This window comes from Trachurus japonicus, chromosome 18 (genome assembly GCF_045865225.1).
Source record: "Trachurus japonicus isolate A0001 chromosome 18, Traja_1.0".
In the NCBI taxonomy this organism is placed as follows: Eukaryota; Metazoa; Chordata; class Actinopteri; order Carangiformes; family Carangidae; genus Trachurus; species Trachurus japonicus.
Window position 1 is genome coordinate 4,383,012 of NC_140924.1, and position 14,645 is coordinate 4,397,656.

General features: G+C 43.1%; 2 protein-coding genes and 1 long non-coding RNA gene across 3 annotated transcripts in view; all 3 read left to right on the forward strand.

Moving 5' to 3' along the window:
• The window catches only part of LOC146968396 (uncharacterized), a 431,785-nt gene that overhangs the window by 376,757 nt on the left and 40,383 nt on the right, over positions 1-14,645 (forward strand). The gene's annotated exons all lie outside the window — the stretch shown is intronic.
• Positions 100-14,567, forward strand: LOC146968410 (butyrophilin subfamily 3 member A2-like). The gene is made up of 8 exons (XM_085760344.1): positions 100-199; positions 493-834; positions 1,390-1,677; positions 1,775-1,900; positions 6,610-6,704; positions 7,672-7,884; positions 9,908-9,970; positions 14,454-14,567. Exons 1-8 carry the CDS (start codon positions 106-108, stop codon positions 14,565-14,567), a joined length of 1,335 nt encoding a protein of 444 aa, XP_085616470.1. The 5' UTR covers positions 100-105.
• LOC146968411 (uncharacterized) overlaps positions 11,767-14,645 on the forward strand; it is a 42,766-nt gene continuing 39,887 nt past the window's right edge. Inside the window, exon 1 of the long non-coding RNA XR_015034211.1 lies at positions 11,767-11,840. This is a non-coding gene — a long non-coding RNA (uncharacterized LOC146968411). The remainder of the gene's footprint in view (positions 11,841-14,645) is intronic.

Here is a 14,645-nt window from a genome sequence, read left to right on the forward strand (position 1 = left end):
TAGATGCTCATCTTTTTCTGTTTTCCTGGCCTTAAGTGCCAAGTTGTTGACTGTGCACCGCACACTGATGTGTTTATGGTTTCTTTACATTTTCAGATCTACATAATGTTTCATCAGATGGCTGGACTCTCCATTCAGTCTCCACTTACAACCATCAGTGTCCTGGTCGTCCACCTTCTCCTGATGACCTTTTCTGGAGGTAAGTTCATACAAGTACAAGCAGAAAACATCCTGCTTTGGAGCAAATAAAATCTTTTTTGAACACTCATGATCCATTTTTTTGTTTAATGTATGATCTAATGTTTACTTAATGCTTTGTTCCATGATGCACATGGAGAATGACAGAGTTGTTTCATCTGCTGGTTGAACATTTATTGATCCTGTGATGTATTAACCTGTAAGATCTGGGGTCACCATTGTAATATCGTGAAGAAAACAAATCCCAACCTAATGCTTCGGGGGCATAAATTAATTAATATCTTCTCTTTTCAGGTCAGTCTCAGTTCATTGGTTCCTCTCAGCCAATAGTGGCAACAGTTGGCGAGGACATCATTTTGCCGTGTCACCTTGAACCTGCTGAGGATGTTACTGCCAAGTTGTTGGAGTGGACGAGGTCTAACCTGGATCCCAGCGCTGTCTATGTGTGGCGTGCTCGTCAAGAGCTCGTAGATGAAAAACATCCATCGTTCTCAGGACGAACATCACTGTTCACTGATGAACTGAAGCATGGAAACATTTCACTGAAACTGTCCAGAGTGAAACCTGCTGATGAAGGGAGATACAAATGTTTCATTCCAGAGAATAAAAAAGAATCCTTCGTTGAGCTTCTTGTTGGTAAGTAGAGAAATACTGTGTGAGCAGTTTGGTGTCGTTCAGTCAGTGAGTCAGAGTTTGAAGTTGTTAATGGCCAAAGAGGAACCATGTTTAGAGATAGGAGGCTGATTCAAATGCTGCAAAGGTCATATGTACGGGAGCATACCTATGTTCCTCAGGTCCTATGTTCCCCGATCAGGGAATCAAATCTATCTCTATCTGACCTGTCTAGCCTCTACCTGGTCTTTTTTACTAAACTTAACCAACTCCTTTCTTCATTGCCTAAAACCAACCAGTGGGACGATTCCACTTCTCACTCAAAGTCACAACTCAACTTCTCTTTCAAAAATAGGCAAAAATATGCCAAGTCATTCACAACTCCACTTCCAGGTATGGGTACAAAAATTGCATCTCCCCCGGGTCCTTTTGGGGAAACGCGGGGAACATACAAAGTGAGGAACATAGGGATGATCCCGTATTGTACAACGTCTAATCTATTGAATCTTTCTTTATTATTATGGTTGAAAGTTGTATTTCTGACAGTTGTTTTGAAATGTTCCTGTTGTCCATCTCCAGGTGCTACCTCGTCACCTGTCATCAGTTTAGCAGGGACTGACAAAGACAAGGGGGGAGTGGTGTTACAGTGTGAGTCTAAAGGCTGGTATCCAGAGCCTGAGCTGCTGTGGCTGGACGCTGAGGGAAAGCTGCTCTCTGCTGGACCTACAGAGACAGTCAGAGGTCCTGATGTCCTCTATATTGTCAGCAGCAGAGTGACTGTGGAGAAGAGACACAGCAACAGCTTCATCTGTAGAGTCCAACAGAAGACCATCAACCAGACCAGGGACACTCACATTCATGTTCCAGGTCAAAACTCTATTTAAACACTGTGTTAGTTTCAAACAGCTGAAGTCTAGTTCTACACAAACACCATCTGATCTGATTGTGTGTTGTCTCATTTCAGATGATTTCTTTAAGGTCCAGTCCAGTTCTTCTCCTGGCATCACTGGATTGGCTGTTACTTTGGCTGTTTCCATCATGATCATTATCTCACTAGTCTTTTTTGTGTGGAAGCTCAAACAAAACAACAGTAAGTCACAAACTAGAAAATTTCCTCTCGGGAAATTTTGAATGGGCCACGGGAGCTACTGCGGGTTGTGCCATCTCTGTCAACATGGGAATCAAACCCACGATCTTAAGGTCAAGACAGAGCTGATCAGACAGACACATGATCATCTTTCTATAAGCACTGATATGGAGGAGCTGTAACCACATTAGGTTACCTGTGTGTGTGTGTGTGTGTGTGTGTGTGTGTCTCTGTTTATAAACATTTAAACGAGCGCCAGGTGGATTGTTTATGAAGTTAACGAGCTCTGGCCTGAGGATCAAAGAGGTTACCACGGCGATAGGGGCCCCCGCAGGCTGAGACAGACAGAAACGTGGAGAAAAAGAGCCATTTTCTGCCTCTGCACCGGTCTCACATTTAGGCTAATCACATGAAGTTACCTGTGTGTGTGTGTGTGTGTGTATGTGTGTGTGTGTGTGTGTGTGTGTATAATCACATGAAGTTACCTGTGTGTGTGTGTGTGTGTGTGTGTAACTGTAATCACATGAAGCTGGTTCTAGAGTCTGTGTGTGTGTGTGTGTGTGTGTGTGTGTGTGTGTGTGTGTGTGTGTGTAACTGTAATCACATGAAGCTGGTTCTAGAGTCTGTGTGTGTGTGTGACTATGAGCTGCATCCTGTGTCAGTCTGATTTAGCTGTGTCTGTGTTTATAAACATTTAAACGAGCGCCAGGTGGATTGTTTTAGATGTTAACGAGCCCCTGCAGGCTGAGACAGACAGAAACGTGGAGAAAAAGAGCCATTTTCTGCCTCTGCACCGGTCTCACATTTAGGCTTAGGGTGAGAAAACGGTAACTCCTATCAGAACAAAACACAGATCACATTGCTCTAAGGACTTCCTGAAAATTTTGGTACGAGCTGTAACCACATTAGGTTACCTGTGTGTGTGTGTGTGTGTGTGTGTGTGTGTCTCTGTTTATAAACATTTAAACGAGCGCCAGGTGGATTGTTTATGAAGTTAACGAGCTCTGGCCTGAGGATCAAAGAGGTTACCACGGCGATAGGGGCCCCCGCAGGCTGAGACAGACAGAAACGTGGAGAAAAAGAGCCATTTTCTGCCTCTGCACCGGTCTCACATTTAGGCTAATCACATGAAGTTACCTGTGTGTGTGTGTGTGTGTGTATGTGTGTGTGTGTGTGTGTGTATAATCACATGAAGTTACCTGTGTGTGTGTGTGTGTGTGTGTGTGTGTGTGTGTGTGTGTGTGTAACTGTAATCACATGAAGCTGGTTCTAGAGTCTGTGTGTGTGTGTGTGTGTGTGTGTGTGTGTGTGTGTGTAACTGTAATCACATGAAGCTGGTTCTAGAGTCTGTGTGTGTGTGTGACTATGAGCTGCATCCTGTGTCAGTCTGATTTAGCTGTGTCTGTGTTTATAAACATTTAAACGAGCGCCAGGTGGATTGTTTTAGATGTTAACGAGCCCCTGCAGGCTGAGACAGACAGAAACGTGGAGAAAAAGAGCCATTTTCTGCCTCTGCACCGGTCTCACATTTAGGCTTAGGGTGAGAAAACGGTAACTCCTATCAGAACAAAACACAGATCACATTGCTCTAAGGACTTCCTGAAAATTTTGGTATGATTTGGTGTTTCTACAGTAAATATTTTGGCGACGCTGGCAGTTTTAAAACATCAGGCCGTTCTGCTTCTCTCAGAAAATATTTGTATTGGACTCAATGAGGAGCAGAGACAGACGTGGCCGCACTTAGAGGCTCAGAGTTTAAATTCTGTAAGTCTCTCTGATATTTTGAGCAGATTAAGAGATCAAGGATGAGCTCGTCTACAAACGTGGCCGAAATTATGTGTCTAGAGTGTAAATTGTGGCCGTATGGAGTTTGGATAGAGAAAAAATCTGGAGTTTTTCTGGCATCTCTCCCACTCTAACCGATGATGTCACCCACTCTGACACGAACATTCCGTGCAATACACACCCATTATAATCTCATAATTTCTCCAAAAATGATCATGGTCATTGATCATGGATTGATCAAAAACTATATGACCTATCAAAATGTGGAGTAATACGCCAATACACAAGACTTGTGTCTACTGTTTAAAGTTTAAATGGAGTCTCTAGGTGAAAGTATGCCTGAGCAGTAGACGTTTGTTAAACTCCAATGATTGGTCTTTTTCGCTCTTTTTTTCCCATCCGTCCCATAGACTTCAATGCAAAATTTTGCGCAGTTTTTCACGACTTACGTCGCGAAAAATTCATACACTGTTGAGAAAAGTAATAGCACACCGATCCCGATCAAGACGCACGTTTTGATATATAATGTGGCCTTCGAGTTGCAGGACTAGTAGCGAATCGAAAATAGTCCGTAAGAGGACGAAGAATAACTAGAAACAGCATTTCCTAACGGAACATGCGTGTGAATGCTGAAACCCAATGCTGAACCATGCTGAATTAGCAGAATAAATTGACAAAGACATGCGGAATGGCATACAAGAAACATGTCCATGGAAGGAATTGAACCCACAACTTCATGAGTGGTAACCTAACACACTAACCATACGGCCACAGAGAACCTGAGTTACAATGAGCTTTATACTATGAGGAATCAAAGACTGTCTAATGACAGCTGAATAATTGGAATCAAAAGTCAAGCAATGATGTGAAATGACTGAGGCAAGAATCGAACCCATGACCTTATGATCATTAAGCCTTTACTCTGCCACTCGGCTACAGAGAGCACACTGCTTTCAAGACTGTTGTCATTCATTGTAATGTGATGATGTGCTGCAAACTGGTATGAGTAATCAAGGAGATAACAAACACCTGTAACCAATTGAAGGCGGGGGAGGAGAGCAGAATTCAACATAACATAACAAGAGTTCTTCCCTTGGATTCGACCCAGTGACCTTGGGGTTGGCAAGCGGCCACCCTACCCCCTACACTACAGTGGAGTTGTGCAAAAGAGGTTGAGACTTTGATGAATGTGAGATTTTTCAATGATGCTTAAAAAAAAAAGTAAGGAAAGTGCAGAAATTAGCCACACCAAGCAAGAAGAGGACTTTTTTGTGACCTGTGACTATTTTTTGGTGAATTAAAATGAATTAAAAAGCACTTAACAGCAAGTTACAAAGTTGAGCTCCTTCTCCTGCTGCTGTGAAAAAAATGCATTGGGCTGAATGAGAGCAGAGAGCTCCCTGGCTGCATTTAAAAAATATTTTAAATTATTATCTAAGAATGGAAGAATGAAGAATGGAATGGAATTGTTTGTTTGTGTATGTGTGCATGTGTGACTGTGTGTGAGTGTCTGTGTGTGTCTGTCTGTGTGAGTGTGATGCCTGTGTTTGTGCGTGGACATCCTCTGTCAGTCTGGTTTATCATGTGTGTGTGTGGGGCTGTGTTTAAAAACATCTTAACGAGCGGCCAGGCTGCACCTGCACCTGTTCTATTTATAGACTTTGATAACGAGCTGGCCGCTACAGCTGGACCAACTGCACACAGAGCAGAGCAGAGCAGAGAGATTTGAGCTCTGTGCAGCTTCCGAAAACAGCCCATAAAAAGAGAACCGTACCTCTTATCAGAATGTGGCCATGACTACTGGGGCAAGGAGACCTTCCTGAGCACATTGATGTGCATTAAATGTTTGTAGGGCAAAAACTTTTCTCAGGGTCGCAAGGTAGAAAAGGGGGGCATTTCTGCTTTTCTAAAAAAATCAGCTCCTACTTTTATATTGAAGTGGATGAGCCACTGGAGCGGGTCTAGCTGCACAATTAGGCTCATAGAGACAATTCTGTAAGTCTGTCTGCTGTTTTGAGCACATTAAATGAGACACGACAAGTGTGGCTACAAACCGGTGAGGAAATCATGTGTCTAGAGTTTAATTTGTGGCCGTGCTGGCAATTTATCCAGAAAAAATCCTGAATGTTTTTTCGATCCCTCTCACTCTAACGATGATGTCACTCACTCTGACCCAACCCCATACACACTCATTGAAAAGTGTGAAATTTTTCAGAAATCCTCATGTGCTTTTAAAGGATTTATCTCAAAAACGGTACAAGCTATGAAAAAGTTGTACATACAGGATAAATACATTAGAAGTTTGTCTACAGCTCAGAATTTGAATGAAGTCTCTAGCTGAAAGTATGTGGACGCTTTAAAGGCTGAAAGAAGTAAGAAGATTTGAAGAGTTTCAAGACTGTTCCAATGCATTCTCTATGGGGAAAAAAAATCAGAAATAGTTGAATATTGCAAAAAGTATGAATAGTTGAAAAGAGAAAAGACATAGCACACCTGTCCCGAAAAGGCTGAACATTTTGATATTTGAATTGTTGAAATAGCACAAAGTATGAAGGACTAGTTACATGACGAAGAAAGGCAGAAAATGGCCGAACCGAATAACAATAGTGTGAATGCTTCCAGCATTCACACTAATAATAAGGAAGAAAAAATCCACACACTGGTCCCTGCAGCTATTTCATAGCTGTTGGGACCAGTGCCCGGTGCGATTGCCCGTGGCCCTAATTAACTACAGTGGTTTGTTCCTCGTAGGTTTATTGTGTGAATGTTTTCAATGTAAAGACTGAGTTAGTGGTGGGAACAGAGAAGTTCACTGTGACATGTGACAATAAAATTACATTTGATCCAAGTGTCAGGTGTTTAGTTTTTAAACTATGATATCAAATCAAAGTATTACGTGTGTTTGTAACTCTTTCATCTTTACACAGCGACCAAGAGAAACCAGAGGGATGACACTGATGGAGGAGAAAGAGAGAGAGAGAAGCTCAGGACAGAGACAGTGGAAATGGAGGATGGGAAACAGGTAAAATATGGGGGAAAAATATTACTTACAAATGTCACTAGAAAGAAAACAATATAAAAATAAATTCGGAAACTTCTGTAACACTTGTTTATGATTTCAATTTTCGATTTTACATTAAACCTTGAAGTTGTCATTGCTAATCTTTTATGTGTTTGAAGTGTTGAAGGTAAATACTACACGTTTGATTAAATCTGATTTAATTTCCTTCCAGCCTCAGTTGGAGAGCAGTCCAGCTGTTTCAACCAGGTCTCACCTCTATCCAGTAAGTGAACATGGTCCAGGTGTGATGGAGTAGAGGAAACTCAGCACCACAAACCTACACAGACAGATTTATACAGCACAGAGAGAGGACACAACGTTCTCTTGGAAAATCAGTCATGGAAAAATAGCTCAGGAGTTCAGATAACTGAAGATTTTCTGCTTACAAAATCTATCTATCTATCTATCTATCTATCTATCTATCTATCTATCTATCTATCTATCTATCTATCTATCTATCTATCTATCTATCTATCTATCTATCTATCTATCTATCTATCTATCTATCTATCCAAAAATGAATTGCACATTACAGTAAGGTAGAGATAAAGAAAAAGTGCTAAAGAAATTCTTACAATTCTGCTGCTGAGCGATGCTGGCTTTGGTTTACAAATTGCTGGAAGTCAAAAGGAAGCATCTTGTTTTCTATCTGTGGCTCTGTATCATCTCCCAGGGGGGAGAAGTTCAAACTCTCAGGGTGCAGAGTATAAGAAGGATCATTTACGTTACAGTAAATGTTCTGTGGCGTCTTGACCACCATTCCCTCGTGGATGAAGGGATGGGTAGTTATTTTTATCAATTATCTCTATGTTTGATTTTAATTTTACTTCCCAGTACAGACATGTTGTGATATGATCTGTTACTTTCCCTTCTGAAGAGAAATGTCTGTCATCTTCTCATCTGTGTCCTCTTTTACTTCCACCTTTAGTGGAAAATAATTTCCAGACAGAGACTGCAGAGGGAGCGTCAGGCAAGGGAGGAGGCTGAAACCAAACTAGAACAGAACGAAACTGAACTGCAGCAGCTCAAAGTGGAGAAGGAGGAAGCTGAAACCAAACTGAAGGAGAACCAAACTGAACTGCAGCACTTCAAGGAGGAGAAGGAGGAGATGAAAAAGAAGCTGGAGTACGAGAACAAACAGGTTCATCATTTCACCTTTAACTTGAAGGATTATGTTGCTGAAGAATCAACATGGCAACATTTGCTACTTGACAAAGCTGTTCTATTCTATAAATATCAACATAGGCGGCGCTAGGGCAGAAGGAATGGGGAAGCTACGGGACAAAAAAAAAAAGAAAAAGAAAAAAAAGTCTTTACCCAGGCAGATATACTGTAGCCTATATAGTTTTGATGTTCATCAAACTGAGATGCAGCAGAATGATTCCTTTCATTCTCTACTTGTTTTTTTTTGCTTTTGTAGTGGCCCATAATTAACCTAATCAATGTTCTTACCCTAAGCAGCACGCCACGGGGCGTTTGTGTCATATTTTTCAACTATTTCTTCAGGTTTAAATCCTCTTAGTTGTCGCTCTCGATGTACAGAAGCAACAGAGTTGACAGTATCTGCTGTGCCATTGTCCTCATCCAGTTGCGCAACTCCTGTGAGAATGTGCGCTCACACAGGTGTCCAGAGGTAGGCCGGTGACTGGAGGAGGGAGGCAGCAGGTGTCCGGGCGGTCGGGGCTGCTGTCTGGACGTAACTTAGGCCAGTGACTGGAGGAGGGTGTGCGCAGGTGTTCGGGGGGGCGCGGCTGTCCGGAGGTAGACCGGTGACTCGCGGGCAGTGGCCGGTATCCGGGGGGGGGGGCAGCCGGTGTCATCATGGAGGCCAGTGGCAGGAGAGAAGGCGGCAGCCGGTCGTGGAAGCATCGTGGTCGGCTTCATTGCTGCTGCTTCATGGGACTCTCGGACTCGTCAATTTTGATATTCAAAAACCTTCTAATGTCCGTTTTACCGGGCTTTTTTCTTTTAATTTCGCTGGACTGTCAGTGACTACAGTAGCATAGCGAGGCAAAGGGGTAAGCTTCTACGCTGCGCGTTGTAGCTACGCCGTGTGTACTTAATGACGCAGGTAACCAGTCATATACCACTGAAATAAAAAATAAATAAACCATCGACATAGATAATACTTTAAAAATGTGTGTTTTAATGTATTTCCCACCTCTTTCTAAAATATAATTTAAAAACAACAACGAAAAAAAAAACATTATTTTATTTTTTCATTTTATTATTTGTGATGATTCATTTTCTGTGACAATCTAGGGGAAGCTAAGCTTCCCTTAGCCTATTGATAGCGCCGCCTATGAATATCAAAAGTATAATTCTAGCCAGAGGAACTAATAGAAAAGAGCAGAGTTGCTGGAATTTACGTAAAATGATTAAAAAGGCGAGCACCACCGTCAGTATCTCCCAGGACTTGGTTGAGCAGGTGGCTGAAGTGAGGATGCTGATGAACGCTATCATGAACAATGACATGCACCCACAACTTCTACCTCTGATGTATTAAGTTATATGTATATGTATTTTTGCATTTCTATTTGTTGGTATTTATTAGTTAATTGGGTTTTTATAGCCTAATTTTATAGATCTGTTTCTTATTTTTCATTGTTGCAATGTGAATGCTGCTGAAACAATCATAATTTCCTGTGAAGGAGTAAAGTATCTATCTATCTAAAGGCCTCAAAGTTCAAAATGAACAGAGCTCAAACCTGAAACTAAACACATCCTACACACAAGCAGATGGAAATGTATCCATAGCATTTCATAAAACTTAATGTTTTTCTCTTTGTCTCTCTGAAAATTGAATTTGAGAAAAAGATCAAAGAGGAAAAAACAAAAAAACAACAACAACAACTATCTGCCACTGCTGCTTCATATTTTCTGTCAAATGTCTCAGTGACAAATACATTATCCAGCTCATCTCTGCTCTGCTCTCTTTCCTCTCAGCTGAAACAGAAACAAGATGAACTCCAGCAGCTACAGGAAGAGAAGAAGAAACAAGAAGATGAACAGCAGAGACAGAAGAAGGAGCTGGAGACCAAGAACAAACAGGTTCATCTGTTCAACAACTAAACTGAGATGAGAATCCACACAGACCTAAATGTTGTGTCTTCATTCACTAAATCAAATCAATCATCTCTCTTCTTCTCTGTCCTTCCTCCCAGTTGGAGAAGCAGCTCCAGGAAGAGAAGAAGAAGAAGACGGGGGAGGTTGAGACCATAAAGAAGGTCAGAGAGGTTCATGTTTCTACCTAAATCAATGAGCTGTCTCTTCTTCTCTCTCTTTATCTACTTCAAACAACACTGAGACAGGAAATAACTGGAACATGTTACTGTTAAACCTGGTTTATGCTTCCGCGTCGGGTGGACGGCGTACCTACGGCGTAGACCCGACGGCGTCATTAGCCGTGTTTCCACTGCAGGAGTTCCTGGTAAAGGGAGGGGGTAGGAACTTCTACAGGAACCGTCCTCTCACTCGGCCCTCTCAGTGGTCGTGTTTCCACTGCAGAGTAGGACCCCGCGGCGACGTCATGAGTTTCGATCGCCGCTGTGCGTTTCGACCGTGACGTCACCCAGGCAGGTCACAAGCACATGCACAAAGATCATAACAACAACGAAGAAGAAGGATGGAAGGAGCTGAGGCGGTAGGCGCGTTTCTGGTTTGTGTGTTTGTGCACATGGCGGCTGATTGTAATCCTGCTTGAGTTTTTTTTTTTTTTTTTTTTTTTTTAACTTTTCACGGCATTGTTTTAGTAAGTAAGTAAGTAAGTAAGTTTTGTAAGTTTTGCGGCGTGATGGATCCCCAGTGTGTCGAGGTGCGCTGATATTTTCATTTCGCCGTGATGACTCAAACCCCCTCTGAATCTCCTCGGTGCTGTAGACTGCAATCAATGTCTGCACCTCATCGTTGGCCCATTTGTGTACATCTTCCTGCTGTTTTCTTGTTGTTTACAGCAGTGTCTGCTAGGCTAATGCTCCCCTTCTGCTCCAACCTTTTAAAAATGCCGGTTGTTTTGGTGCTTTCTGGTAGCGTCAGAGTCTGCTCTAGCTTTAGCCAATCAGTGCCGGGTTAACCTCGAGCCGCACCCAGGAGCTTTTCAGGGCCGAACGGAGTACCTACCCTGGAGTAGGTACTCCGTTGGCCCCCGTAAAAGTTCCTGTAAATGGCCCTGTGGGGGAGGTTCCTGCAGTGGAAACACGCACCTACAGGGCTGGCCCCGTAAAATTACCCCGAAGTTCCTGCAGTGGAAACACGCCTATAGTGCATTCGAAGTTCTGCATCGAGGGAACGCGTTGCTCTGCAATTCACCGCCAAGCCGCTAGGGGGGTGTGGCCGTGTCTTTGTGTGGTTTCGGGGGGCTCATATCGGATTCCTTAGTTTTCGTCAGGGACCACGTTGCTTCCAGTCACAGTAAACAATGGAAACTGAAAAACAAACGCTTTCATTGCAAATGTTGAAGCGCAGGCGGTGGAGAAGACGTTTGCGGAGGTGGTCTGTCTGACCAGTCGAGGTTGACGGGGGAATTACCACACTGACGTTCTGAGCGAACCAATCACAGTCCTTGCGGTTTGCATCGACGTGACGCGTAGTCAGGATTTTTTGGAGGTGCACGTCAGGCTATACGGTCCGCATAGGGGTCTGCGTCTGCGTCGACGCCGTAGCTATGCCGTTGCCGTGACGCGGAAGTATAAACCAGGCTTTACTGTACATGAACATTTGTTTGCAACACTTGTGAACACATGTAAAAATTGTTGAGAATAATATTAATTTGTCTATTATATTGTATCTTTTTTTTTTTTTTTTTTTAGATTTTATTGTCTTTCTGACAATATATACAAATAGTAAAACTGTCCCACATTATCTTTGGTCAGATTGAAAATCAGCAGAGAGTCCTGCAGAGACAGAAGACGGAGCTGGAGACCAAGAACAAACAGGTTCATCTGTTCAACAACTAAACTGAGATGAGAATCCACACAGACCTAAATGTTGTGTCTTCATTCACTAAATCAAATCAATCATCAGCTCCAGGAAGAGAAGAAGAAGAGGGAGGAGGAGGTTGAGGCCTTGAAGAAGAAGCTGGAGGAGAAGAACACAGAGGTTCATGTTTCTACCTAAATCAATGACCTGTCTCTTCTTCTCTCTCTTTATCTACTTCATACAACACTGAGACAGGAAATGACTGTGTGAAGCTCAAGAGTCTCTACAGAGAGATCTCTGCATGGTCCTAAAAATCTTTTTTCAGGGCCTATTTTTTGGGGGGGATTCAAATTTGTAATTAATGACTCCTTGTTTCTTTATGGAACAAACAATATTACAAAACATGTCATGAATCATAATAACAACAGAAGGTCACTGAGTGTTTTCAGAGATTAATGTCAAAATATCTCCATCTCATCTCTGCTCTGTTCTCTTTCCTCTCAGCTGAAACAGAAACAAGAAGAACTCCATCAGCTCCAGGAAGAGAAGAAGAAACAAGAAGATGAACTCCAGCAGCTCCAGGAAGAGAAGAAGAAACAAGAAGATGAACAGCAGAGACAGATGAATCAGCTGAAGACCAAGAACAAACAGGTACTTTTCCCTCTCTGAATTCCCAGAGTAAACTCTAAATACATTTTTATTTAAAATCTTTTTTGCCTGGTTTACATGCTCAATGATCACAGTTAGCACCAGAGGGGCAGAGAAGCAGTCAGCGGTTCTAACACCCCTCGCCTTAAAATTTAAACCAATGGGTTTGTGTAACGCAATAATAACAATTATAATTACAGAAAATGTCACGACTCAACTTTTTTTTTTCTAAATGACACCTGGGGCCCTAGTTTCTTAGACCAGGTGAAGTCTAACATCAGCGCAGCTTCGCCACGTCAACGGGGTGTGCCCCAGGTCCATTTCGCAAGATTGGTGGGCCGCGCAGTCAGACTTAGACCAGCGCAGCCCCTCCCCTCGTCCCTCCCACCGGCGCAAACGGTGAAGAGGGAGGAGAGAGGGCGGGAGGGAGACAGGAGGAGGAGAGAAAGGCGTGGAGTGGGTTTGACACAGCCGAGTCAGATCTTCACCAATCAAAGGAGCTCCTCTCCTCACCTTTAACTGGGCGGCGGGTGATGCGCGCTGCAAGTTTGTCATTTTATACTTGGACATGGACGGAGGAAACAGCGACGCCAGAGGCCGAACCTCTCCCAGGAGGAAACAGCTGTTTTGGTCCGGAGGTCCGAGCTCAGAGTGACCGAATAATGAGTTTACTAATATACTTAACCAGGATTGATCTGATACACTGAGAACCCCTGCCCAATGTAAGAAACAACAACTAATAAACTAATAAAGAAACTCACATTTATTCAAACCCTGTGTAAGCAAGATGAGAGGTGTAGGCTACACTAATCACAACATGAACAAACACCATGAAATCAGCGTAAAGGACGCTCTCTCTCTCCCTCTCTCTCTCTCTCTCTGTCCTCCTCTCTCTCTCTCTGTCCGTCTCTTTTTTTCTCTTTTTTCTCTGTGATAGAGATGCTGAGTATACTGTAGTAGGCTATATACTGACTATCTGATACCGAGGCTGTTGTGGTGGACTAAGAGAGATAATGATTTGTGTTTTGTTTTTCATTATGGCTGCGTGGTGCGGTCGTACGCGCTAATGAATTAATAAGTAAATAAATAAATAAATAAAGGGGATCATCACAAGGGCAGAGTGGTATGGCAGCGACATGCAGTCATCCACCCTCACAGTCCTGCTTGGGACATCCACAGCTGCTTTTCAGTGCCAGTTCGTCCCTGCTGTGTTAATTCAGGTGGAGTTTCCTTTACGCACCGACAGCCTTTGATCTCTGCTTTGATCTGACGTCAGATGTGACGGGACAATCTATATAGATATAAATTCACGTGTTGATTCCGTTAGTTGCATTAAATAGTGGTTATTGTGGATATTTATTGCATTGAAATGTGTCTGGAACTGTGGAGATCTGCCTGTGAGGTCTTGGTGACGTGTGTGCACTGCAGGTCAGTCAGCCAAACTTCCACTGCACCTGCTGCGCTCCACCCTGCGCTGAGATTAGACCTGGTTGGAGGTGGCGAGCTTTCAGCGCAACCTCGGCGGGACATTTTCGCACAAAACTTCCACTGCACCAAGCTGAATCTGTGACGCCTTCCCCTGCTGCGCGGCCACGCCTATCTCAGCGCAGCGCGATCTGCCAATCTTCCAATCTGACTTTGCGCTAAGCTGCGCTGGTCGAAACTTGCATTAGACCAGCTGCGCTACCTTGCGCCACCTGCGCTGTGCCAAGAAACTAGGGCCCCTGATGTTTCTCTGGGTTTAGGTCAGACACAACTCATAAACTTGTAAAATCTGGATCACCTTAGTGTCCTTTCAGGAATTCAAAATAAATGAAGTGTCCTGATGATGAATCCAGATACAACACAACTGTGGATCACACTTTAAATCTTTATATCTGGTTGTTCTGATAACATGTTAGTTTCCTCCAGTCCTCATGTTTGTAACAATAAGAGAAGACAGCTGAGTGTCTCCACTGAGTCATGTGTCACATTCATGTCTTTAAGACAAAGCTGGTCCCACAGCAGTCCATAATATTACTAATATACTGATTTCAGTTTGTCCTTCAGCGTCTCACTAACAGTCAGTTTGTTCAGGTCAGTGGTTTTAAACATGAAGAAATGAAGATGTCTGTCATCTGGTCTTCATCTTCTCTCTCCTCCCAGATTAAAGAGAAACAAGCTGAGCTGCTGCAGCTCAGTGAAGACAACCTGATGGAGGAGCAGCTGAAGACCAAGAACTCAGAGGTTTATTTCTTCATATTGATCCTTCAGCATTGATTCACATGTCTAGTTGATGTTCTTCATCTCTCCTCCACTCAGTGACATGATGTCTCAGATAAAGTCCACTGGCTGTAT

Excerpts from the sequence above, each read along its gene's own strand:
- LOC146968410 (XM_085760344.1), top strand. The coding sequence starts at position 106 with ATGTTTCATCAGATGGCTGGACTCTCCATTCAGTCTCCACTTACAACC. Across the intron at positions 200-492 it reads CCTGATGACCTTTTCTGGAG|GTCAGTCTCAGTTCATTGGT; the intron begins GTAAGTTCATAC and ends TTCTCTTTTCAG. Across the intron at positions 7,885-9,907 it reads TGGAGTACGAGAACAAACAG|TTGGAGAAGCAGCTCCAGGA; the intron begins GTTCATCATTTC and ends CCTTCCTCCCAG.